At 44.4% G+C, this 27803-nt stretch overlaps 1 protein-coding gene across 3 annotated transcripts in view; it reads left to right on the forward strand.

Moving 5' to 3' along the window:
- The window catches only part of LHFPL3 (LHFPL tetraspan subfamily member 3), a 266989-nt gene that overhangs the window by 202202 nt on the left and 36984 nt on the right, over positions 1-27803 (forward strand). Inside the window, exon 3 of one of the 3 annotated variants that reach the window (XM_030013323.1) lies at positions 27363-27410. The exons of 1 other annotated variant lie outside the window; for it this stretch is intronic. In XM_030013323.1, the coding sequence (XP_029869183.1) occupies positions 27363-27379 (17 nt within the window). In that variant the 3' untranslated portion in view covers positions 27380-27410. The remainder of the gene's footprint in view (positions 1-27362; positions 27411-27803) is intronic. One more of the 3 variants, XM_030013324.1, reaches the window with a different exon arrangement.

Consider the following 27803-nt stretch of genomic DNA (forward strand, 5'->3'; position numbering starts at 1 on the left):
GCGTACATCTAAACTTAGCCTGCAGCAGCATATTCTTCCATGCACATGCCTCCCTGTGCTTGGGAGGGAAGGCGGTCACGGCAGCACTGCGGTGACGCAGTGGGGTTTGGAGATGCTGGCCCTTGAGGGACGCTGCTTGCTCCAAGCCTGGAGGCAGCTGCAGCAGCATGGCTCCGTACCAGCACCGAGCCCAGAGGCGACGCACGTCAGCAGAGTGTTGAGCTGACACAGCCATATTGGGTTTAGGACTCAGCTAATATCCGCACAGCATCTTGTGCCAAGTGAATGTACTTTGAGCTGCTGGTTTGTCTCTGCATTTCAATTTCTGTGTGTCATTTCCCTCCTCCGGATGTTGCTGAGATGCTGTTTCCATCTGGACAGGAGCATTTTGGGTATTTTTGTCTTTGGCCACGTGTATATCACCTAATGGAGCACGGTGCACAGATCCCCTAAGCTCACAGCAGCCCACGCAGACACAGGGCAGAGCCTGGCTCAGGTCTTCACAGCCTCGTAGCTGCATTTGTGCAGTACTGGCTGAGCTAAGAAACCCTGCTGACGTGCAGGATTTATGGGCTTGAGCGGAGAATTAACCCCTTGTCACAGCTGTGTCCCCCCTTTCAGACGCAGGCAGTTGCGCAGGGTCCTCTGAGTTGTGTCATTTTGCATGATGAACAAACACCAAGTGTCCCCCAGCATTACTGCCCAGTCTGCCTCATCAAGGGTTTGTCTCGCCCTCTGCAATCAAAAGAAATACAGTTAGGTGCAGGAAAGGGAGAAGTAATCCAGTGCTGGAATAATTACAGTTGACTGGATTCAAAATGAACACTGTATTTTTGCTCAAAAGCACCCAAAAAGCAGAACAGGAGGAGGCTGGAATCAGTCCTCGCCTTGAGGCCAGAGCAGAGGAGAGAGCAGTCGAAAGACTATTTCCAATTCTGTGTTACTTTGGGCAAGCACATAACTGCTCCATGCCTCAGTTTCCCCTGAGGCTCCAGCACTATTTGCTTGCCGCCAGCATCTTCTGTAAGGATTTTTCAGTTAACCCTTCTGAAATGGTTGGAGGTCCTCATGAGGAAGATATGAAAAAAGTGCATATTACTGTAAAAAACAGTTTGCTAAAAACAAGTGTCATCGAACTGAGGAAGTTGAAAGGAGGTACTGTTTTGTCCAAATAATGTAAGGGAGAGCCAGAGAGGGAACGGCACAAACGCAGCGGGTGAGATGTGTCTCTATATAGCGAGCAGGGCAGGATGTGACCGGAGGACGGTGGTGCCGGGGGGGACAAGGTGACACCTGCTCCTTGCGGTGCTGAGCGGCTTGGCAGGCGGCTGCCACGCTCCTGACTGCCAGGCGGGGTCCAGCTGGGGCTGAGCGCTGCTCTCATTAATGCTGCGCTCTTATTAATGCTGCACCAGGCTCCTCTGCGCTCCAGTCGGCTCAGGGCTTTTGCTTTTTCACTTATGCAAGCAGCAAGCCCCGAATCTGTACTGTGCAGGGAAAAAACTCTGTGTCTCATCGATCAGCGCGTTCAGCAGGACCTGTGCGCATTGAGTGATTGCCATGAGAAACTTCAGCTGCTGTAGCAACTGCCCTGGATGAGCTGCTGGAGATCAGCAGTAAGAAGTGTTCACCAAGATACATACAAATAAAACTCACGCAGTTGCTTTGATAGTTCAGTCTTTGTTTGCTACGAGCATTCATATCAGCAATCGGCTAACTCACAGCAAATTCCAAGAAAGAGAAAGTCTGACCAAAAAAGTTGCGTGTCGTGCAGAGGTTTCCTCTGTGTAGCTTCACCTCATCAGTTAGAAATCTTTGATTTTTTTCTCCTTTCTCCAAAAGTTTCAGATATTTGATCAGGAAGAAGAAAAACACGCCACATGAAGTTAGGAACCATCCTCCCAGAACAAATAAAAGTAGCGAGCAGAAGGTGGAGTGGCTCAGAATAGCACAAACAGAACAAGCAGGTTGAGCTGCGAACAGCAAACATGCGGAAATCAAACCCCGTTACCACAGAAATCACCAGCGGAAATCACGGAGCTAAATTCAATGAATAAAACATTTGCTGGGAGAAGTTTTCCCCACTCTTCCAACTGAATATAGAGTGGTTTCCATGCAGTTTTCCAGCAGGTGTTTGGTCCGAGACAGTGAGAAGTCAGTTTGTCAGGCAAAGAAATGAGTGGGTTTCTCCACGAGCAGCTATTGCTGCCCCTGGATCAGTTAGGGATGGAGTTGCAATGTGCTGTTGTGCACCAACATCTACCATTGCCCCGGTATTGCCCAGAGCACTTTGGCCAGGAGCCAGAAAAGCCAACTCTGTCTTCAGCAGATAGGTCTTTCCATGATTATGAGGCTGTCACAATAAAGGAGGTGAACTGACAATTTTAAGGCATGTTCTAAACAAAATGCTGCCGTGTCCATCAGGAGGTGCCTCCAGCCCTGATGGTTCTCATGCTCTGTTGGCGGACAGACATGCGTCTCTCACTAATGGAATTTCCTCCGAACATATTTACCTGGGTTTCACTGCAGGCTATCTGCATGGCTAACATTTTAGTAGCACTGGAAAACTCAAGCCTTAAGCGCCTGAAAGATCATTACAATATGTATCATTCTAGCCACATCTTCTTAAGTAACAAAAAAGTATTAATTGGTTAGAAACCGATCATTTTCGATGTGTGGCAGTGGGGCTTTTCATCTGAACCACTATTATTGTCACTCTGGGTAGAGGAGAAACAGCTTTTTCTTAACACAGTAGCAGCACAAAAGTAAGATTTTGATTCTAGTAAGTGAACTAAAATGAGAATATTAGATCGTAGGTCTATATATCTTTTGTATTCACACTTTCAGTCTCCACTAGACTATATAGTCTCCATTAGCAATGAATGTGTTGTGGCACAGGAGGGTGCTTTGGCTGCTCTCCTGGATGCTCTTACTAATGATGTGGATTGTATAGATGCTGATTCAGCAGCTCATCACCACCAAATGAAGGAGGTCCAGTTGCCTTCCCCACCTCGAGCCTCTGCCCGCAGGTGCAGGCTCCATCCTCCTGCCTCATGGCTGCTGGGCTGCACGATGGAGCTCACAGAGCAAAAAAAGTGAAGACATTCCTGTTGTGTTAGTGATTCGATCAGCTCACAGAAACACCCCACAAGCTCCAGCAGCATATGGAGAGTTGTTGCACAGCACATGGTCTGCAGGTTCAGGAGGGAGAGGAGAGAGGGAGAGCCAAACCTTCTCTTGGTGGCAACAAGCTGTTAGGTTGGCTTGCTTGCTGACCTTAGAAGTATCACAGACCCTTTGGAAAGACTGTTGCATCCTGAATTGATCTGTACAAACTGCAAAGGAGGTATTAGCCAGCTGTGCTATTTCATGTGAGGCACCATTAGGAGGGGTTTTCCACTCAGGTAACTGCACAGGAGCCTTCCAGCATTGGCACCTGTTTGCATTAAACACTGTATTCCCTGTAGTTAACTGCAGTGCCAATGTGCGAATGAAACTGGGTCATGCTTCTGCAAAATCTAAAGAAGGCATTATTAACATGTCCATCAGCTATCAAGGATGTGATACATTTTGCAAACTGTTCATTAATTCTGTACAAAACCAATGACAGGTGCGGTATTGTTTCCACAGCTGGGGGTGAAAGATGTCTCATATGAAAAACTTCAAAGTCTGCCTGTTTTGGGGATTTACCATCCTTTTCTTAAAATGAGTAAAATGTAGATGAACGTTGGAGACATTCACCTGAACTCCTCAAAGCAAGTCAGTAATTACTAACTATTAATCCCATTGTACTTCAGTTCTGTGAATTGTAAAACGCTTTTCAGCATCATGGAACAGATTGTCTGATTCACTTGGGAGCCAATGAAACTTAACAGCAACGAAGTCTTTCTTTTCGAGACACATTGCCCTGTCTTAGAAAAGTACATGAATCCAAGTGCCTTACACCCCTGAAATGAAGGCTGACTTTACCAGAGCAGGGGTAGGAGGGAGCAGAATAAGGCACCAATTTCCCATGGGTACAGGAACCTCAAAGCCTTTCACAGAGTGGGATCAGCCTTGCAGGGAGTGTGAGTCTACCCTGCCGAAGCCACTGGGAACTTTTTCACTGACCTCAGGGAGAGCTGGATCAGGCCAGCATCCAATTCCACTGTAAGAAAAGTAGAGTTAGGCCACATGATAAAAGCACCATTATTCTTTGCAGTGAGGGCATCCAGGCAGGAATTAAGTGTGCTTTATAATCATGTCTTCAGCTAAATTCCCTCATCTTTCCCCACCTGAGCACAACCATTTCATGTTGGCACCACACAATTTAATGGAGTTGATTTCCAAAACTATTTGGTGTCTCCCCGGCAGCCTTACAATAGCATATATTCCTGTATTTAAACTTTCATGATTGCACAAGGAAAACTGGAATATATGTAAGGAAATATTTACAGACACTCTGGGACTCACAGTTATGGTTTTGGAGCTATATGCATGCTTTTTTCCCCTCTGTGTTTAAAAAGGATGTGTATAGCAGTACTACAATATTATTACACATTGTAATTACATAGCCTAATTACATGATTATATGTCTTTACACTAATTACACAATTAAAAACCATTACAGAAATGTTGTGAATGTATTTGAATCAATTAAAATATTTTTAAACCCACTAGAGGCAACTGACTAATAAAAAACCATCGAGGGGTAGCAGGCAAACCTGCCGAATACATGGTATGATATCCCATTGGGTCCCATGAGAAACCCCCTGGTGCTGTTTTACTCTCAGATGAATGGGAATGTGGAACATCACAGGTAAATGTTAAAAAGAACCATTTTGTGCTCCATGTACCTGGAGCAGAATTTTGTAACACCTTCTAGCGTGGTTGCTCTATAGCAAAAGATTTATAGCCAAGATGTGGAGCCAGTGTCTTAAGAACCTGGAAAAGGTATGTCGTTAATAGCAAGTCAAGCTGCTGATTCACTGGATTGAATCCAGCCCTATCTGTCACGGGCTGAAACCAAATAGGATGGTTGTGAAGAAGTGCAGAGAGCAGGGAAATTATAGAGCAGGGCTACACCAAGAGACCTGGACAGAAAACAGACAGCCTGTGGGGTTCGGTGACACCAGGGAAGATGGGGAGGACAGAGGCGAGGCTGGGCTGGGGTGCCGGTGGCAGGTCCGCTGCAGTCAGGTTTACCAGAGGAAGATGCTGGAGGCCATCACCCAGGCAACAGAGTAAGAGCACAGGTACGCACATATATCTGCTCTGTCCTGCGGCGTCTGGGTGCCCTACAGTGAGGAGCATGGCTGCCACCTTGCTCTATTGAGGAGGGTCTGCAGAAGATGTGAGGATGTCCCTTCTGCTGTTGGTTAACAAGAGGCATGGGAGCCGAGTCTCGCGTGGAAAATCCCATTTTCCAGAGAACATCTGGCAGCCTATTGGTGGGAAATTGCAGAGAAATCTGTTTCTATCAGGCATGCTTCTGCTCTTTGGAAACAAAGACTTAATTTTTCAAGGCTGTCAGTGTAATATTTTTTGTAAGCACTAAACTCACCTGAGAATATTCTAAACCCTGGGACATTTCCAGAGTGAAAGGGAATGTGACCGGCTCATTTATCCCAAACCTTGCCAAGGAACAGTCTCATTATGATCACTAGCATAGGCAATGCATAGAAAACAATAATTTATTTGGTTTGTCTATATCTTGCTTTATTTCTGTCTAAGCACTAACAGCACTGACGGGATTTGTGTATAGATTAACAGCAGAGCAGTAGCCTAATTGATGCAGAATTAGTCATAGGCTCCCAGCCCTGCCAGCAGTGAATGAGTAGGTATTTTTCTGGCATGAGCTTGCTTTGGGGAATCCCACTCCCAGACTTCACGGTTCCTCTTTATACGTGAAAGTGAGAACATTATTTAGGCTTTGATAAGCAATGTCTTCTACCTGCAGCATAACCATTAGAAGCTCAGCAGATGTGTTTCATGAGATATATAACCCTTTCAAGCTCCTTTTTATCCTGAAGGCACAATAAAACCTTCACACAAGATAAAGATAGTGAGTCTAACTTCCCTGGTTTTGTTCAGCTTCATGTAAATTTGTTCTGTTTGCAGTTCATTTTGCAGTTTCATTCTCCATTCATTCCATATGGTTATTTTAAAATATCTGTATCGGTGTCTCCCTGTATGTATCTTCCACTCTATTCTGGGCTTTACTTTTACTTTCCTGAACAGCAGGGCTGCTCTGTTCAAGAAGCTGTTCCTTTTTCCTCTTCATTTCTCACAGTTCGATCACATTTTAATAAACTTCAGAAGACACTGCTGTATTTTTCTCACAGTGACTAAGTTACATCCCCCATAAGTTCAGGCAAGGCTCAGACAGCAGTACCCGACGTGGTATAGATATGGAGCCCATACGCTGGTTTCAAGCACATCACACCAGTGAGCCAATTACAGTTGTATCTCTCTTGGCCAACGCTTCACACATCCAGCGGGGTCAGCTCTGCTTCTCTCCCTGTTTGGCCTGAGCAGAGATGCAAGCAAACCACGCAGAAGGGCCACAGCTTCAGGCTAGCTTGTACAGGCACAGCAATGGAGAAGTAGTAACACAGCCTAAATGTATCCATAAATAAATGCATCTGGATGCTGGGAAATACTGGTGAATGATGCCTACATTATTGCACCTGCCACTGCTGTAAGGCTTGCTAGGCAGTGGATAGGCCACAGCTATCCTCATTTATGCTTGATTACAAGTTGCAATCACATTACCAGATAGCTGCAACACAGACATATCTTCATTTGGTTTTGCCTTGCATCCCCAGTATGTCTCTTCTGCAATAGCATGGCCAATGACAACACAGCCGCTAGCACAGTTCAGGTGGGATTCAGATCCAGAAGAAGACACCTGTACGTAGATGTCTACACATGTGAGGTACCTAAGCTCTTGTATCAAAGGAGATGTAGTCAGTACTTGTCAATGGAGAGCAGAGGGCAGAGCCAACTCATCCTTCATGGGATGCACATCAGGTGCCCGCCGCCATTTGAGACTCCCGAGTGGATATAAGATATCCACAGTGGTGTGGGGATGAACTACCATCTGGATATACCTGTTTTCATCCAGTGGCTTTTAAAGGGGCCTGGAGGGGTAGTTTTGATTAGATTCCTGTTTTTTAAACAGTTAATGAACACTAAAACCTTCATCCCAGTGTAAATGAAACTGAAATACAAAAGCAGGTCATCCAACTCCTCCATCAGAGAAGGGCGAACACATCTTCCACATCTAGTTTGGGCTCCCTGGCTACAACGGTATTAATAAACTGTACATGAACAAGGGCTGAAGCACTGTCCCCGGTTGTCCAGGCTGTTAGTGTGCTGTTGGTGCATTCCCTGGTCCAGTTTTGACTCACTCTGGATAGTAAAGTCTGGGACAAGGTTTGGGAGATAACATGGCCCAGAGCCACTAGGCATTAGGGAGGAGGTCGTTTGGGCTGGAGGGGACTGGAGGGCGGCAGGGCTGGGGAGGCGAGGACAGATGCACGCCATGCTGTGCCGCTTGCCCCCAGCACTAGAGAGGAGGATGTGGCCTCTTTTCGTTTACTGGTGTAGACGTAACCCCGGACCCCAGCATGAAGACCTGCTCTGGCAGGTTGTGTGAATGCTCCATATGCTGCAGTAGTCTCTGCTACTGGGGCTTTTCCTGCCGTCTCTGCTGTTTCAGTACCCATCCCAGCACCCTCTGGTAAATCTTACTCCACATCCTCTCACGTCAGTCCTGCTCAGTCCCTCCTGGCAATGAGGAGAGAAGATTTCCATTCCAGCTCTACCTCACCGCAGTAAATACACACTGCATGTGGTCTAAATTCATCCCTCCTGCTGGAATTTACCTTTGTTTACTTAAATAACAGCACAATGTAAACCTTAATCTGAAATTCCTCTTGACCTTGGCAGTTTTCAGAGTCTTTTCCTCTGCGGGGCTCCCAATGAGCCGAAGAAAATAGTTAGCCTTTTGGGCAAGGGCAATAGGCATTGAAAACTGTAAATTATTAAGTATGTTTAGCAGGCTGGCCTGGATTTAGAAAAACAGATGTGACAAGTAGTTGGAAATTAAGCCAAAGAGCAAGGTTTTGTGGTCGCATGTGCCTCACTGAAAGACAAAGACATTTCATAAACATGATGATGTGGAAACCAAGTTAAATTAGGCATCAAATACATCTGATAATATATTGTTACAAAGAAAATTGAAAAATGAAAGATTTCAAATTACAGTTCTAATCGGAAATGCAGCGCTTCGTTTGGGGATTACCGTTTGCTGTGGGGTTTTTCTCAGGGGCAGGAGAAGGAGCAGGGGAGCTCATAACACCTTGCAGCCATAACCAAGGGCTCATTCCTGCATCCCTCACGCTAACTAAATTCCCAAAGCCAATTTTTTAAGTAAACGGAGCAGGACCTTTTCTTAAATATCTGCCCTCTGCTGAGTCATCAGTGCTGGAGGATGAGGTCCTCTCTCGGCTTGGATGCAGCAATAGGATTAACACCCACTCTGGGGCTGCTCTCAGCCCCTCCTGCCGCCTGTTCATCCATCAGTGTCAGTTCTGCTTTTCCCCCAAAATTAGATTAATCTGTCATTCTGGAAGCGATAGCTCAAACTATTTTCATACAGTATTGCTGCATGTCTGAAGAACTTCTTTCTCCACTGACTTATTGTACTCCTTTGCTCTGAGTAGGTGGCAGCAACTACACCAGGCTGAGACCAGACCAGATCTGTCTGTGTGATTGCGCTGATTTCATTAAAACCAGACTCTTGCCCTTTTTACTTCCTGAGCACTGCAATACAATGTTAGATTGTACCATTTACTAAATATTCCGTATCTATAACTAGACCAGATAGCAAGGTGAACAGTTAAGCCTCCTGTAACTTTACAAGGCAGACTTCCTCCCTGGCATCACGTCAGTCAAATTCCAGAGAAATTGCCCCGTGATATATCTGACGTATTAACTGAGGCAATTTAATACAGCCCTAATTGATTTAACCTGTGTCAGTAGGCAGATAATCTGAAAAGTTCTGGCACCTGAATAACTTGTGGATAAAATTTGTGCATCTCAGTTACGTAACTAATTCGGAAAATAAGTTCCTCAAACCACATCTGGCTCTTGGGTTCCCGACTTTGGCTTCAGTGGGTTACCTTGAGCAAGGTTCCCAGCCACTCCACTTCATGTGATGTGTTTTCACAGTATGCAACTCTTACAGAAAGCTCCAAATGGTTGAATGCTCCTGAGGAAATTTGGTACTTGAGCAAGCAGATCATTAAATCGCACAGCAGACATCAGCGAAGCTGGCTGACATAGGAGACAGCCCACTGCTGACCTTTCTGCTTTTCACTGGTTTTTATGGTTCAATAAGTGTGTCACATGCACAGATCATAGATAGCATTGCTTCTAAACACAACTAAAAATGCAGAAGAAATGAAAAAATTGTAAGTGGAGGCATTTTTTCCCTGTTGGGACTCCTGCCAATGTTGATAGAAGCATTGTTGATTTTCTCTTTTCCCCAAATATATTTTTTTCCAGAAGAAACAAAAGAAAAACTTTCATTTCTCTTTCTAAATAAATATCAAGGGGATGATGCTGTGTAGGCACAGCAAAATAAAATCAAGCTTTACTTTCTATTAGAAAAACAAATAATTTATGACTTGAGGAAGAAAGAGTTTTGCTAGGCTGTAACTAATTTGAATAGTATCAACTATTTAATGTTAGAAATGCATTCCTTGCAGATAGAAAGATTATTTTTGATAGTAGGAAACAAAGACTGCTTACAAATCATGATTGATTTATTGATACAAATTATTTTTTCTCTCTTAGACAAAAGATTTACATTTAAATTTAGTTCACAATATTTTTGTTGTTTTTAATCCATTCACATACAAAAGCTAACAGCAATCTAGAGGAATATGCATCAAGTTTAGACACCTCAAGGTTATCTTTATGTGTGTATTCTATTATTTATGTACATAATCATTTTGATTTTCTTCTAATCTGTCAGCATTCAGGAGAAAATGTGCTGGAACGTAAAAAATTCTCCACAATTTGCAGGCAACAAACAACAAGATTTTCTTGACATTAATTTGGGAAGGAGGAAACATCTCTAAATAAATTTTTAATAACCAAAGAGCCAATGCTTAGTTTGATCCCCTGTCATTCCTCAGCCTGAAGTGAAGCACAAGTAGCTCCAAGTATTCATAAGCCTGATCTAGCATTTCATATTCCAGGAAAAGGAAAAAAAACCACTTTGTGCTTTCTCCAACCCAAAACTCTAAAAAAAAGCAGAAAAACATTTTGCTCATCAAGGTCAAATTGGGTAGTTCCCAATCCACAGCAGTAAACTTACAGCATTTGGGAGCTGGGGATTTACAGGCACTGACAGCCTGTCCTCAACGGCTCCTTCTCCATCAGTCTAAAATGAGTATCCAGGATCTCAGTCTTGCCCCCAAGAGGCAGAGCACACCCATCTTCCCTCCAAAAGAAAAAAATAATCAGTGTGCTTAAAAAGTTAAAGAAATATCTACTCCAAAAAGGAAATCGGAATGAGGCGTTACTTAATGTGAGAAGTACTTAAAATGCAAATGCTTTGCATTGGTTAGACACAAAAATCTTACTGCCAGTGTGAGTCATGCTGGCAAAGAAACACAGGGGAGGAGGGAAGCTACGGGACGACCCGGCTGTGGGAAGTGACCTTTCCATGGCTGCCATCTCCAGATCTCACATCTTCACCAGACTCCACCCTGCTGTGCACGGGGCCCTGCAGTGGGGGGGCTGTAGGTACATTGAAACATGTTTGAGCTCCCTTGGGGTACGATCCTGTCACGTCAGTTCAGAAGAAGATGCCATATTGGAGGGGAAGCTGGGGCGTTGGGTCTGTGACCTGGTCCTGTAGGACCTTGGTTTCTTTGTGCCTCAGACTTGTCTGCTCAGCTGCTCAGTTACGCATGAAATGCACGTTCCTGAAGGCTTACAGTCCACTGCTCTCCCTGGAAAGCCCCTTTCCTTCCCCTCTCTTGCTCTCACCAGGTGAGCGAGTGAGCTCTGAGTTTCATCTTGCAAAAAGGGGTCATTAACACTGCGAGGGAGAGGAGAAGCCACGGATCCAGGGGGAAGCCCTGGAGAGGTGATGGGGCAGGGGGCATAGGGAAGCAATGGGCTGATGCCAGTGGGACCAGGGACCTGCCGGTAACATAGCCACCAGGGAGAGAAAAAAACAAGTCAGGCTACAACTTGCTGCCTGACAGTGGGAGAAACACTGGGTCTCTTCGAAGAAGGCACTTTATTGTTGCTTTGGTATGTGCCAAATGAAGGGTGACCTTCAGCAACCTGACCAAGTGAAAGATGTCCCTGCCCACGGCAGCAGGGTTGGACTAGACGACCGTTGAAGGTCCCTTCCAGCCCAAACCCTTATGACTCTAGGGTTCACAAGTCCTTCGGTGATGATGGGCTAGGGCATGTCTTCAGACAAAGAAAGAATGACAGTGTTATGGTTTCATTCCACTTGTACCGCCAGGCTGCAAGTCTGGAGAGCAGGGTGAGGGAGTGAGCCACCGGTGCTGGTGACCCAGAGCAGACCACCGTGGCCGCCAGCCATCACTGCTCCACAGCATGGCTGGTCACGGGCGTGCACAGATCCAGCATACCCTGGGCCGGAGCTGCAAGAGTCCCTCCTGCTTCTCCCTCGATTGAGACCCTCTCACTGCTCCGTAAATGAACTCGCGGTGTTGCAGCGAACAGAAATCGCCTGACAGCAGTAACTTCAGTGGGGCTCTGCCGCTCCGGCTGTTTGCAAATTTAGATTTTATGAAGCCTGTTCACTTCAGTGAACGACCTCTTGACCCTGCTGTCCATCTATCACACAGAGCAATGTGTTTGCCAACAGGAATATGCAGTTGGACAGTCAATGATTTAATAAGCTTCTCTTCCTACACAGAGTTTATTGATTTTCTCTTTTAGTAAGAGCAAAAGACTATTGTCAGAGTAGGTGTTCTGCAGCTCTTGCATCCTTTCCTCATGTATCCTTTGTTTTATTTCCCTCTGTATGATTTCCATCATCCCTTATTGCCACAGATATGCTTCCTGTCATCTCTGTGCCCCGAAGCATCTCATTTTCTTTTCACTTATACCTTGATTAATGTCTTCATAAGTTTTGCTTTCCTCTACTTTACTGTGGAGTGGTTGCCCTCAAAGGCTCTTTTCTGTGAAAACCACTGGGGTTTGGGTTTGGATTTTTTTGTAATTGTCATTAATTTCCACTTCTCCATTTCTCTTTGGCAAATCCATGTATTTTATCCTGATCTCTCTATTGATTTCTTTATTGTACAAGTTAGCAAGTTTTTGTTTAATTGTTGTTAAATCAGCTGATTTAAATGTTCATCTCAATCAGCCAGAATGCTATGCTTTTAATTGCCTGCAAATGTGGACTTTGGGTCTAATTTGCCCCTCACTCCTGATTGTGTAATTGGGACAATTATAGAAAAGTCAATGGATTTTACCACAGCCAAACTGGTAGAGGGTCATGACAAATACTGCAATCAAGCCTTTTGATTTTCCATCAGATAACTCATTCTCCATCCTTTTGAAAACATGTGACTGACTCATTAGTTTTACCATTCGTTACCCCTCTCTACCTCCTTAAAAAAAAAAAGAAAGAAAAATCAGGAAATATTTCTGTGCTTAACTACACATTAGTGAGTGATATTGCTCAAGGAAGAGCTTTTCCCCGTGTAACCCTTGCATCCCAGGAGCAGCTACAGCAGCTGCTTTCCCTGGAAAGTCATGGGAAGAAAATATGTGAGGGGTCCTGGAGAAAGGAGTGTGGGCTGGGAGGAGAGAAGGATCTTAAATTTCTTACTATATTATCATGAGACCAGGCAATTGCCTGCTGAGCATCCATGGGTGATCTGCAACTTCTCAGTGGAGATTACTGTTTGGAAACCATTCACGAGCTGGAGGAAAGTTACTCTCCACAGGGGCTGAATCCTCAAGGGTCCCAGACATGCAGTCTGTGATAATGCAAGGCACTGCAAATTCAACCAGAGTCCACACATCTTTCTTCTCCAAGGGCTGCTCCATCATTGCTAGCACTGTTCAGGTTTTCACTCTTCTATAGTAAGTGTATGGAGATTTTGATCATTTCTTTAAAGATTGAGTAAAGGACTCTCCATCCTGAAAAAGTCTAGAAGCACCATGATAGGGTGTTAGCATTCCTTGCTTATTTGCAGCCTAGCTCTCCTCTTGCTAAAGAGATGCATTTTGTCAAAGATAAATTTATGAAAGCTTGAAACATCATTCTATGACGCAGTCACCTTCCTGCTGCAAAGCCAAGTGTGGGAGTTAATTTTTGCCAGCATCTTGCCATGAGACTGACAACTTAAAGGAATAAAAAATAGCTACAGTCAGCTTCAAAGAAGGTGGGGATTATTGTTTTGCTGCAGGTGACATCATACCCACCTTATTTTGAGCCTTTTAGCCCTGTTGAGTTCAATCCTGCCATAGATTGAAAATATTATAATTGTACTGGAAACCATTTGCTAGATGCAAAGGCACAGCCGCAGCACAGCATGGCTAGTCCGGGTTGCAGGACTGACTCACAGACAGAGCGTGCACAGCTGATCTCACAAACTAAGTGAGGGTGAGGCTGTCTAATAGGCATTTGAAGGATGTTGCTGCTCCACTGGGGAAAAAATAATTCTTTGTCTCTGTGGAAGGTGGGGAGATGGAGAGAGAGGGGGGAGGATACATACTTCAGTTAAGAAAAAGTATTGAATTTCAGATAGAAAACTCACTCAGAATGAGCAGACAGGTTGTTCTTCCAAATAATCCCCCCAAAGGAAAGCATCGCCCACTGGAGCCGTGTCAGCCTGGCTCAGCGCCCCGAGCCACCTGCCTTGCTGGGGATGGGGGCGAGCCGGCATGGTCCCCCCTGCAATGCCCCGCCATCCCCTCTGCTCATTAGGAAGAGTTTCAGTGAGGTCGGATAAGCAAGGGGTTCGTTGTGCTGCAAGGCATTTTGGAAACACAGCCAGCCAGGCTTTTAGGAGTAAATACCGGCACTGGTTCCTGGCATGACTATCTTGCTGAAGGGGAGAGAGAGAAAACAGGGGCCTCTTCTCCCTGCACAGACCCCCAGCTGGCGTGCACACCCCTGCGCACCTCCGGATGGCTCCTACAGGGTCCCAGAGTTTGAAGCTGGAAGAGACAGCTAGATTTTATCACAGCTCTTAAATTCTCACTGAGTTGTGCCTGTATTGAGATGGACTGAAACATAGCACATGTACCAGAAAATTGTCTCTCTCAGAAAAGCATCGTGACATCTTCATCAAGCACTGCAGACTCCCTTCCCTTCCCTTACCCTTCCCTTCCCTTCCCTTCCCTTCCCTTCCCTTCCCTTCCTTTACCCTTCCCTTCCCTTCCCTTCCCTCAGCAGCTTGTTTCCAACCCTCACTATTAACATGTTTTGCCTAATTTCCTCTTCAGATCTATCTGGTTTCAGCTTTCAACGATTCAGCCTTTTCCACCAGATTAAAGAGCACTTTTCTCCCTGTGAAGATAGTTATTCACTGTAATCAAGACCTTTCAATCTTCTTTTTGGTAAGCTAGACAAATAGTGCTTTTTAAATCTCTCTTTCCCCATTAGGTGGCTTCTCTAGTCCTTGGCCCGCTTTTGCAGTTCTTCTCTGCATCTTTCCCATTTTTTCAGCATCCTCAGTGACACGCGGATACTAAGACTGCAGACAGCACACACGTCAGCCTCAGCTCCTGCCTCCATCTCAGCATCCCCTGTTTAGCCATCCAAGGTCTCACTAGCCTTCTCAGCTATTAGAGAACTTGAGGTTTCATCTTCTTGTTTGGCCTCTAAATCCTTTAGAGGAAAAATAGCACTTAACTAGAGCAGCCATTATTTCTTCTTCTGTGGAGTTTAACTCTGTATTTGGCTGTACTTAAAAACAGTGGATCCAGCTGACCAAGCAATAGGTCTCGTATGGCTGCCTTCTCTTCATCACTTAAACATAACATTGATTCTTGTGCAAGCTACAGATTTTATCAGCCATGATCTAATGTAGCATCTGCACTGCTGATGAACAGTTTTAGGTCTAGGAACAATCCCTATACTAGGGACACCCCTGTTTAATGATGGTGGCTCATTGTCAAAGGGTATTCAGAGAAAGCAGTTCTTCATCTTTATTTCCTATGTGCTTTATTAAACCTAAACAGTGCTAATGTTATACCCTGCAATACCAAGTCAAACACCTTAGAAAGTCTTTTATATTGCATAAGTCCACATTTTTTATAAGCTAACTTGAAATCTGAGGCAGTAGCAAAATATTTGTCTGCACCGTGGGCTTCACTGTCACTGTGTTAGTTCGACAGCTGGAAGCAATCACCAGCCATAATAGCAGAGAGCACTGCCTGTGCTTATTTACCCTGGCGCCCTACCTACCTCGTTAGCAGTGCAATTAAAGAGCCAGTTCAAGAGAGAAAACTCCTCCACATCAATTCACTGAGAAAGTTATGACGGTATTAGAAAGAAACAAATGTAATTTGTTAATAAGCATTTTTCTGGGCAAACACAGGCATTTACTCAATGATGATTCCCTTACCCACACGGAGGTAGGACCTACCTGTAGGATATTTTTATCTAGGCATGGAAGGGAGACTTGGCGATCTCCAGGGAGCGTTCCCTCCTAACTGAAATCCCAGACAGCACCCTACAAATCTGAAGATGCACGTGGCCAAAGAAGGCAGCCTTGGGTAGGAATTAGTACTGCAGCCAGGGACCAAAGCTTCGTCCCCTCCTGGCCCTGCAGAGGTCTCCAAGGGAGCTGTGAGATCTCCCAGCAAACTTTTCATCGTGATAGCCACCTGAGAAGATTTAATACAATAACTGCCTTCCTGGAATACAAGGGTAGGAAACAGCAGGCGTCCATAGAAATGTTCTTGAGTAGAAGCAGCTCTCCACTAGCCAGGAAAAGCTGAGCATTTCCTCTGCATTTTGTGCAGAGCTCAGCAAACTTGCATTTCAAATGCATCCTAGCCTTTACATTTTCTATCATCTAGCATAGATGGTCCTTCTGCGCTGTATTGGCTTTCCTGGATCCCAAGCTTAGGAACCCATCTCTCCCCTCACACTGCAAACTGCCTACCTATTACATCCTGTTTTGTGAATGCTTGAGGGGAGTTAGATCCCTGAAAGGTGGGTGCTACGGCACCATGGCATGACACTGTGACCACTTTGTGAATCTAATTCATAGGGCACGAACAGCCCCAGAGCACTCTGCGCCAGCACAACAACGGTGGGATAAGTCTACACTGACATTTAGTTGTCAAGGTCTTTATGACTGATTTTCACAATCAAACTTCAGACAAACTCCATCCAAATACCATTTATTTAATATTTGAGTACAACTGTGACAGCCACAAGAAAACTGATGAATTTTGTCTCCTCTCAGAGTCAGAAACTCCTTAGGCAACCGATACAGGTTCTCAAAAACTGCTGAACTGCTGTGCTGAAACTTTAAAGAAAAAAATGCAACCTGAGGCAGAAAGAAGTCACAGAAGATTCCAGCTCAAATTATTAACACTGGGGGTATTTATTAGCAACTGCAAACAGGAGCGTGCAAAACGCTCGGCAAACAGCACAGCAGGCAGCGCGGCACTCGGTACAGCTGCCTCCCTGCTGCAGCAGGGCAGTGGCTGCAATGGGGCTGTGCTGGGGGTGCTCCTCCAGCCCCCCACTGCTGCCGGCGCTTCCTGGCTGCCAGCCGTCGCCTTCTGATGATAAAGCAAATTTTAGGATTCCCTTTGTTTAAAGCAGTTGTTAAGGTGGTAGCACTAACTTGCTTTCTGCAAAGAATTAGGTGAAGTGTAGACCTAAGGCATTCCCACTGAGCTGGATGCAAGTTTTCTTTGGGTTCCTCTGAAATCTCTCTCGTCTTTCACGGCAGAATTTCAGGCTAATAGTTCTTTCTTGTCACCATTTCCTGCTGGAATAAGGACTTTTCTCACTTCACATGTGTCGGTGACGCAGCTGCTGCGGGGCTGTGGGGAAGAAAGTGGTGCAGGAGGCTGGTGGTGGTTAGCCTTTTCAAAAGGACTTTTGGGGGGGACCCAGTTTGAACTGACTTCCAGAAAGAGAACGTCCAACAAAATCAATTCCTGTGCTGAGAATTTTAATGCACCCGGTGTCATTAGCTGCTTTTGAGAAACCTGGTCCCAGCATTCAGCAGAAGAAAGGGACGAGGCACCGCTCTTCGATCCTGCGTGAGCATCCACCCGGCCCCGGGGCGACCCCCTGCCCTGCGTGTCTGTGTTGAAGGACAGTCCCGTTGCCCCACAGCCGGCGTTTCTCCCCGGGTTGCTGTGGCTGTGGCTGTGCCGTGCTGACCGGTTACCTGCCCAGCTGTGCTGGGGTGACCTTTATCGCCCTGCGCTGTGGAAGCTGTTCCACTTTTTATAAATATCTCACAATTCACTGCATGGGGGAACTGAAACTAGGGCTTCTTCCCTCTGATGTGAGGAGCAGGAGCAGCTGCCTTGAATTAGACCCTTTGGTCTGCAGCCACTGGCTGTTACCAAGAATGATATTTTCCTTCCCCCTTCTGCACGCAGGTGGTACTTGGGTTATAGTTTCTCTGAATGCTTTATGTTGCAATTTTGCCTTTGAAATACGCACCTTTTAGAAGTCACCCTAAATTCTGATTATGTCTCTGTTTCTCCTGAGGAGGTGAGGGAACGCACTGCCTGTGTACAAATTACAGAGTTATCTACCCAGATGCCATACGTAAGCCAAGTGGGATGAATAGTGGGAAGAGGAGCACGGTAGCAGTTCGCAGCCATTGCTGTATATTTTACTCCTTGTACTGTTAGTATATGAAATTGCTGCTTGCAGAGAGAGCAGGAATGCCCCTGAAAAAAACGCGGACACAAGGATGCCAGGACAGAGCAGAAGTAGTTGTGACAAACCAGCTGGCTGTCAGCTCGTTAGACTCAGCACTCCTTCCCATCCATGCCAGCCTGCAATTTCAGGGGAGCTGGAGCTGCTCATCCCAGGGTTGAATTTGGGTCATTGCTTATCTTTGATCATTTTTAATGATTGCCTACCACATTTGCTAATGACAAGTACTGAACATGGGGGAATTTACAGGTACGATGTTGCTCCAAGTGGAGAAGGAGCTTGGCTGTGACCAAAGAGAGGTGGTCCATGTGCTTTCTGGGTCCCCTGGCCCTGTGCAGTGAGGCCAGTGCTAAGCAGTGCTCACAGTTCCCAGCTCCTGCTGAAGAAAGCAGAAAGAAGCTGGTGGCCCTCTAAAACACAACGTGCTGGAAAGATGTTCAAAGAACCTGCGCTCAGATGGCGCAGGGAAGATACTCACCCTGTGCAGAGGTGCCCTCCGTTGGCCGTGCCATCCAGAGGAGAAGGACCACAACAGTAATGTCAGCTGGAAGATATCTGTTCTCATGGGGTGGAAACTCTCTTCAAGTTAATTACAATGGCCCTAGTATTACAGTTACACATGGCATTTATCCAGTATTCATCTAAATGAGTTTATTCTGGTCCTGCATAACTGTGATTCCTGATTTATGCTAGTTTGAGATCCAAATCTGACCTCTTATCTAGTGTGCTGCATACTGATGGTTAGAAAACTTAATTTGTCCTAGAATAGCCTGGTTTTGCGAGAGGACATTGCACTGAGAGCCTTTCCTTGTGTAATAATTTTGCTTTAGAAACTGATTACTCATGATTTCTATCAGCTCTGAATTGCAGATATCTGGGGGAGTGTAGCACTGGGATATTTTAGATTGAAATCACTTTGCTATCTGTTCTACTGCAGCTCTCTTCTAAAGTAGACTTTATGTTATAAATTACTTTATAGATTTGTAAAGCATGAGATAGAAACATTATATACCCTGTAAGTGCTTCAAAATTAATTTGTTCTTGAACATGTACATGTATGAATGAATTTGACATAAGCCTTTCAATTTTATGCTTCACTACAGAAAGTGTACAAAGTACAAACTGTAAATCAACCACCACACTTGCTGAAATGACTACTCAGCTATGAAAAGAGCCTGCCCAATATTTAAAGAAGAATTAGATACAGAAATAATGATGCATACAAGAGAGCTGACTTACAGCCTTGGGACTTTCTAACCTAAACTGGTGAGATTAGTGAAGTAGCATCAATGTGCAGATCCTTCAGGTTGGGGCTGGGTCGCAGAGCGGTGAGGAGATTGCAGGGAGGCAGTTGAATTCGTGATATTGTCTTTCTTGACCACCATGTTGGTGGAGCTGAAGGATTCACCAGCAGCCCTCTTGCATGTGCAGGTAGAACTCATAGGCATGGGCTGTCACGGGAAGTGGGGGTTTCAATGTGCGTGATTGATGTTCAGAGGTGGTGAGCAGCACTTAGCAGCAACATTTTTAGTTCTTTTATTAACTAAAAAATGCAATTTGGGGTCATAACAATTCTTTATGAATTTGGGTCAAATTCAGCAATAGTTTTATCTGATAAATAGTTTGGACCTTGGTGGTAGTTTCCCTCTTCCTTCCCAGGTGTACTGATGATGGGGCAGGACGTGTGGCTCCAGCCCTCCCTTCCCTGGGAGAGAGGAGCTGCTACTGCCCTCCTTCAGGGCAGCCACTGCTCATCCATCACACTTCCAGGAATTTTCGGGGAATGTGTCTGACGGCTCTTCTTTCAATATGGTTTAATTTGGTGCAAATGGCTTCAATGGCCATTGCCACCAAGCTAAAACCCGATGGTGCTCTGCCTCAACCAAAGGCTGTACCAGGCTGCAGAGTCACTCAAACACATGCTCTTCCCCGCTCGATTGCTAAGCGTTTGTCCAGTTGCCATGAAAAGTAAAATAGCCACACCAGGAGAGCTGGAGAACTTCTTATTTCATGTGATCTCTGCCTGGAGCTAGGAAACATCTCTAGTAAAAGAAGGGCTTTGACTCAAATCCCTGCATGTAGCAGAGTGTGGTTTTGACCTCCGTGAACATCTTTTCCTTTAAGCACCAGGTCAGGGAAGAGTAGCCACCATACTTGGCCCTTCTGCTTTGTGATGCCAGGCTTTTTTCCCTCTACTTTTATACGATGTCCCTCACATTGCGTATTTTGCTGATCCGAAATTAAAGTTTTCAGGATTGCATTTCAGAAGGTTGATAGAAATCTTCTTTTTTTTTTCTGGTTTCAGGATTGCATTTCAGAAGGTTGATAGAAATCTTTTTTTTCTGGTTCTGCTGCTGAACCAAAAAAATCAATGACTATTACAGCTGCCGTGGTGAGAACCCTCCACTCACATTGCCATGAGTGATGCTGGGAGTCTAGGGAAACCGAAAACAAAAGCGGCAACTTAAAAGGGAAAGAAACTAAAAGGGACCTCACCCAACTGCCATAGAGATAAATATTGAAATTCCTGTTGACTGTAGTGATTCAGCAAAGAGATCTTTGTCATTAATACCACAGGTGAGTGTACTATATAGATATAAGACATACACCTCAGAAGCAAAACCAAAGCTTTTGATGGGGGAAATAACTTCAGGAACAGATCTTTTAAAAATCATGCATTGACAATAATAACATAAAGGTATGAAAACTGAAGGTGTGATTAAACAGACTAAGTCCAAACTTTGTTGCTTCTCTGAGAAAACAATGGAAATAAGCTTCAGTCAGGAAAAGATATAGGAAGTACAGTTTTTCTTTTCAATAGGGTGTTAAATGCTGTGTTCTTATAATAACAGGCACAATGTGGTGTTTTTATTCCATAGTTTAAAGGATGTTTAATAGCTTAGGTAATGGAGGTTCCAGCACCCCTCTGTTGCACAACTTAGATATCATCCCTAACGTGTTTTGCACACGAAAGAGCTACTTAAATGAAAGTATTATTATTTCTAATACCCAACTCCTACTAAAAAAACAACAACGCTTTTTATGCAGGCAATTATTATTGCTACTAGTTATCCTAGATACAACTAATATTATCACTAGCATTAATAGCTGTCTGCATAAAAAATGTTGAGGTTTTAGGTGTTTCTTTTTACCAAAGTCACTAGGGAAACCTTTTCTCTAAATGTTTTTATTAAAAAATATGGCAGAACTACTGAGATGTGGCACACTTCTCAGCTCAGCCTTGCTACTAGGGTGCTGTGGGATCTGGGCAGGTGCTCAGAGCCTCATGCTCCAGGTCCTGCTTTCCTGACAGCGGTGCACTGCCTGCTCTGATGCAGAAACCAAGTCAGTGCTCCCCCTGCTTCTCTTGCCCCTCTCTTTCCCAGCTTGTGTGGGAGAAGGAGAAAAATGCCTTCTCCTCCTCTCTGCAGGCTCCAGCAATGAAGGTGGAGCTGGCTCTAGAGTGCAGGTCTCCATCCAGCAAAGCTTTTAAGCATGCAATTAATCCATCCCCATTTAGAAAAGTGCAGACACAGCTACATTTTGCCAAGCGAGACCTGGGAGCATATGCCAATTAAGGCACTTTGGTAAGTGCTTTGGTGAGCAAGGATGGGCAGCTGGTATGGGACTGCAGAAGGGGAACAGGGAACAGGAGAGAGGGAGGGCAGCTCCAGTGGCATCAGGGCAGCAGGAGTGAGGAGGGCTGAGAGTCAGACCATGACTCAGAAAAGCCCACCTCTGCTTCAGTGCCTTTGTTGGCTCCAGCGTCACCTTTTCCAAGTCACTTCACTGGGCCATTAGAGCTAATAACAGCGACCTCCTTGACAATATCTTTCTGAGATTTACACACAAAGAGCACATTGTGAAAGCCAAGTGTTAATGATGGCATCTGGTGAAATTACCTGGCTTCGGTGGTAATTTCCACTATCTCTCTAGAAGTTGCTTGAAGTCCTTGCTTCTGACCTTGGGGACGCAGCTGGGATCTCACAGGTGTCTTCCACTGCTTCACGCATTTGCAGTCAGGATCTGCCCCATCATCTCGGGGACATGGAAGAAGACATGAGTCAGGGCAAAATGCTCAGCTCATGGGCTCAGACTAACCCTCCAAACACCACGGGCAGATTTAAGGGCAGCCAAGAGAAAGTAAAGCACAGCCCCTCCGCTAGCGGCGGGCTGTGCATGTCACATGCATGTGATCCAGCATCAACACCCGCAGGGAAAATGGTGGCTTTCAGGCAAGTTCCTTTTCAGAATTAAAACAACTGATTGGGTGGGAAAGAGGGTGAGATTTACATTGCTGGGAGAAAAAATTAACATGATAAATAAAAGACCAGATCAGCTGAAGAGCACGGCCTCTTTCAAAAGGCACTGCCCAGGGCCAAACCCCAACTCAGCAGAAGAGAGCAGGGCATGAATCCAGATGTTCATGTTGTCCCAAATTACGCACTCAGAGTACTCCCCAATACCCAGGCAGCCTGTCGCCACGACTGCTACTTACCTTTGCTATGTGGGCTGTTAATGCACGGTTACGTTTGAAGTGCCTGATGAAAGTGTCTCTGATGATCTCAATTTGGAAGCCCTTCTTCTACAAAATGCTTCACAGGAAAGTTTCATTTTAGGAGATATACATACCCAAAAACCGCTAAAGACTATATTGTTCAAGAATAATGTATGAACTGCTGTCATCTAAAATAAGCAGCTAGTGCAGTTTGATGCACAGCAGAAACTTTCTGGATGTTATAAAAATAGCCTCTTGTATTAATCTGACAGGTCTAGCCCCCACAGAGGTGCACAAAGCCTTAGCACTGGCAAATGCCTTCTGATGATGCCTTGCTGAGTCACTACATCACCAGCTCCTGACAGAAAGCCTTCATCTAAATATATACTATATGCTTCACTAATTGCTGTGATATGTAAAATAGGACATGTGAGGATGATAGAGGTTACAGGGGCTGGACTGTGATGTTTAATTATAAGCTACAAAATCTCAGCATCATAAAGATTGTTTCCATTAGTGATCTGACAAGGCTTCTTACATTTTACTGCAAGATGTCTATGGCTTTAACTCAGCTAGCGCTTGCCTTTTCCCTCAAGAATAGGAGAATTTCATTTTAAGAAAGAAATTAAACAAATACTTTTTATACTAAATATGCTTAACCTAAAGCTTTCTCCCTATTATTTCATAAATGCCTTGAGATTACAGAGGCTCAGCTAGCTTAGTAAAGATGAATTGCATGTGATCCTGGGAATACAGCCATTGCATTAGTTATTCTTCCTTTCCGTTGCATTAGGCTTTTTGTAAATAATCTGCATGTTTAATCAATGGAGACTAATTAAGAAGACAGGGCATGCTTTATTGTTGTATTAAAACCTGTTCATTGCCATAGGCAAGATGTCATCCATATTTCTAGATGAAAATTACTACTTGCAATATACATCATGGAGAATTTTACAGTAACCATTAAAAAAGCTAAAAGAATATTTTGTCACTGGGTAGAAACAGCGACATGCAGATTTACAACTATGTAACCAAGTGCATAATTCACAGATGTATATGATATTTTGGAAGAAAGGGATTATAATGAACTTGGTTACTTCTTCCTATAGCCCTAAATTCAAGGATCCCAAATGACAGAAGATTCCCATTAAACTAGCTCCAGAGCAAGGCTGCTTTACACATCTAAATATAACCAGTCAAGTGTTAACATCAGGTATTCCACAGTAAATATGGACTTTCTTCAATGACTTTTATAGATTTTTTTTCCTAAATTCACAGTAGTAACAAAACAGTGACCACTGCCCCAAACAGCTGATTTATATGCCAAATAATATGGTGCAGTAAATGCCATTTAGGGCCAGATCTATCAACTTTGCTCGTACAAACAATCACATTGATTTAAACGGGATCAATCAAGTCAGCAGGATTCATTCAGGCAACGTCTACATTAGCAGTAGGAGCAGCACTGCAGGCTGAAACGGCTTGTGCTGGGGGTCTGATGTCCGTGCCAGCAGCATGGTGGAGAGAGGACATTATTCCAGCCGAGCTCCCGCTTGGCCCCTGTTGTGGTTTAACCCAGCAGCAGCTAAACACCACACAGCTGTTTGCTCACCAACCCCCGCAGTGGGATTGGGGAGAGAAACGGAAAAAAGGTAAAACTCGTGGGTTGCGATAAAGACAGTTTAATAGGACAGAAAAGGAAGGGAAAATAATAATAATAAGAGAATAAACAAAACAAGTGATGCACAATGCAATTGCTCACCACCTGCTGACCAATGCCCAGCCAGTTCCCGAGCAGCAGGCAGCCATCCCCTGGCCAACTCCCCCCAGTTTTATTGTTCAGCATGACGTCATATGGTACGGAACATCCCTTTGGCGAGTTGGGGTCAGCTGTCCCAGCTGTGTCCCCTCCCAGCTTCTTGTGCACCCCCAGCCTCCTCGCTGGCAGGGCAGTATGAGAAGCTGAAAAGTCCTTGACTTAGTGTAAGCACTGCTCAGCAACAACGAAAACATCGGTGTGTTACCAACATTATTCTCATACTAAATCCAAACCAGGGCACTATACCAGCTACTAGGAAGAAAATTAACTCTATCCCAGCCAAAAACAGGACAGCCCCACAGTTGCCCATGATCAGCTGGCACAAGAACAGTAAATGGGAAGTTCACCTCAGAAATTTGCTCAGAAACTTGTTCTCCTGATCCCAACTGAAACATGGATGTGAGCATATCCCCAGATGGCCCCAGGCCTGCCAGTATCTCATGTGCATTGTCACGATTTACCAAAGAAAAGAGGCTGGGGATTGGTCTTCCCAGTCCACCACCAAGTGGTGGGTCATTCCCATGACCGGACTTGTTCAGGAGACAGCCACCAGCTATATACACTTAACCTGCTTAGAAACCTATATTGTATGTGTATTTTAGGGTACAGACTGATACAGAAAGTAAGGCTCAGTGAAAGGTACATCCCTTGATGAAAGATGCCAAGGAGGAACTCAAGGAAGGACAAGAGTTTTACTGCTGACCAAAGGAAAACATTGTTTATTAACCAGTTAAGGGCCAGAAATGATTCCTGCTATGGCTACATGATACATACATACGGAGGGGAAGCAGTCCTTGACCTAACTAAGAGGGCGGCAGGAGAGTCTCCTGTGGAGAGGAGATGTTGCCTGGGATAATAAACCTGTGCAGATCCCCCAGGAGACTTGAGCAGTGAGGCTGGCTCTCCTTACGTATGGTTTACGCTAACTGGGTGATAACTAAGCCTTCATCTCCATGGGGATGGTAAGCCTAAGCCAAGGCCCATGGGACAGGCAATGAGCGCCCAAGCTCCCCGGGGTCTTCTCCACGGCATCCCAGGGGTGGGACCGCACGTCCCACGTCCCTCAGCAGCTGCACGGCCAGCATGTCGGGGAGGCAGAACAGGCAGGGACTTCCTCGGGTGATCCTGGGGAAAGATCACATCTCTGGGGAAAGGCAGAGCTTGGGGAGCGTGGGAGCCTTTGTCAGCGACTGAACAGGGTCTTGCTTTCCCTAGGATGTTTTCCAAGTGTATCCAATTGGTGTAACGCTGCTGAATTGTAACGACTGCCGCCTAATCTGCACGAAACAGCATCGGTTCCACTTAACCGGGATGTGCCGGAGGGAGGCAGGGAGCCAAGCGCAATTACATCGCTACAAATTCCTGATCGTTGGCTCTCACTACGCAGAAGGATCAAAATAAAATAGGGAAAAAAGTAAAATTATGTCAATAACACTTGTTTAATAAGCTATTTTACCTCATTTTTTCCCAGCATTGTAAATGAGACAGCTGCTTTGCTTTGTAGCTCAGTATTCAACCAGTGTGCATATCCTTCAGCAGCTCTGTCTGTCCCATGTTTCATTGCTGAAATAATGGTAGGAGACAAGCCAATGGAGGCACTCCAGTACCAGTATACAAACAGTCACAACTTCCAAGAAAGACAGAAATCCAGCAAATTCTTTTTTTAAAAAAAATATATATACACACCCACATACACAGACATATATGTTTCGGGGTTTTTTTTCCTTACTGCCTACTGTGAATCTTTAGAAAAGTTAATACACTGGCTATTTTCACCAGGGACATGCCAATCATTTAATCAATGCATTTAGATATTTCCAGCTATTGTGTCTAATTTCTCTGCTGCATTTTACAGTTATTCTGCATTAGACCCAGCTAGAAAATACAACTCTGATGTTATTTTGTCTATTTGTGATTTATATGTCAAATCTACTTTAAAGTTCTTAAAAATCTTTTCAAAACAGTTTTCAAGTGATAGTGGAACGATTGGTCTACGTTCTTGGTTAAGAAATTATTGCTTTAAGATAGAGTCTCAAATTCTATCTATTTTAGCATCTCCTTTGAGGCTCCTGTCTAACAGCAAAAGTTTAGACCAATTGATTACTCTGCCACTCCATCAGGAGAGACTCTTGTTTCTTCCATGCTTGTTACAGATTTTTAGCTGTTCAGCAGTATAATACATAGATGTGCAAGTACACATTGTTTCTTGATACAAATCCTTCAGCTTGTAGGTGACTTTTAGTATCTGTCCTCATCAGACACGAAAGGTTTATACACTTATGCAAAGTACTGTAAATTCACAATAAATTATATGAGTAGGTGACTGAAGATACAGTCCTTTGAGGTCCAGAGTATCTTTAAGATCCCCTGGGCTTTCTCAGGGCATCATGGGCACAAGATCTCACTGGAGCAGGATTCTGTGGGTGCATAATTAAAAGCACAGTGCATGGCTGCCCTTAAAACTAAGCCATTAGGAGAGTTTGTGCATATAAGGATTTGGTAGGCTGGGTCTTTCAGATGGTACCTATGATTTTGGAAGTATAATAAAAAATGATGAGCAATGTATCAACAAGATCTAGATGTATTATTTTTATTTTATGACTGTAATTTCTCATCTAGAAGAAAGACTTCTGTAGATCTACATATACAGAGATGATAACTGATGTAGTTTTATCTTTTATCTAATGCATTGTTCTGATTTGTGGTTGTTTGTTTTTTTAATTTTGCATCTTTATTCATATATTTTTGAAGTAGCTAGATTAACATAGCATTTAAAATTGCTCACTGATCGAAAGATGTTACTGGAAGTTTTGATTCTGACATGACAGCAAAAACAATGCAGTAAGACACAGAAATTTTTCACTTTTTTATGTGTTTGTTCATGTTCTGTCACTATTTCTCCTCTGTTAATCCTAGTTTTTTCATCTCCTTCGTTAGTAACCCATTGAATCGCTCACCTGGCTTCCAGAAAGTTCCCTGTCTAGCTAAATTGAGACAGAAGCCTGAACCATTCACACTCTCCACACCACAGCCAATAATGAGATTGTTTACAAATTATACTACAATGTGCAAGATCTCATTTGATTATACTTTAACTATTCTGTTTTTCCCTCCCTACCTCACAGATGATGGAAATGCTTAAAACAAGTTAAGGTAGTGTGACACAGACCAATGTAAGTGTGAGCATGGCATCCAGGGGACAAGCTGTGAAATGTTTGCGCGCTTCTGCCAAAATACGTTGCATGGCTTTCTGCTGTTGTCTCGTGTTTCTGATGTTAGGCAGCATGTTCAGCAACATGTAAGCGTTTCATTTTATATTTATATTCCCAGCTTTGGTTTTGTATAGTCTTAATAATCTGCCTTTTTCAGTAGCTTGTGGCAGCTGCTAGTGGCAAATCTGCAAGCTGTGTTTGTTATTCTTAAGTAATGTTCAGAAGTACCTACAAGGATCAGGGCCCCACTGGATATGGCTGTTTAGAAATCCACTGTAGAAACATTAAAGTGTGCAATTCAGATGGGTCAGAAACAGTATCAACAATTCTTCCGTGCTTGCCGGTGGAAAGCAG

The sequence above is a fragment of the Aquila chrysaetos genome, chromosome 5 (assembly GCF_900496995.4).
Source record: "Aquila chrysaetos chrysaetos chromosome 5, bAquChr1.4, whole genome shotgun sequence".
Classification (NCBI taxonomy): Eukaryota; Metazoa; Chordata; class Aves; order Accipitriformes; family Accipitridae; genus Aquila; species Aquila chrysaetos.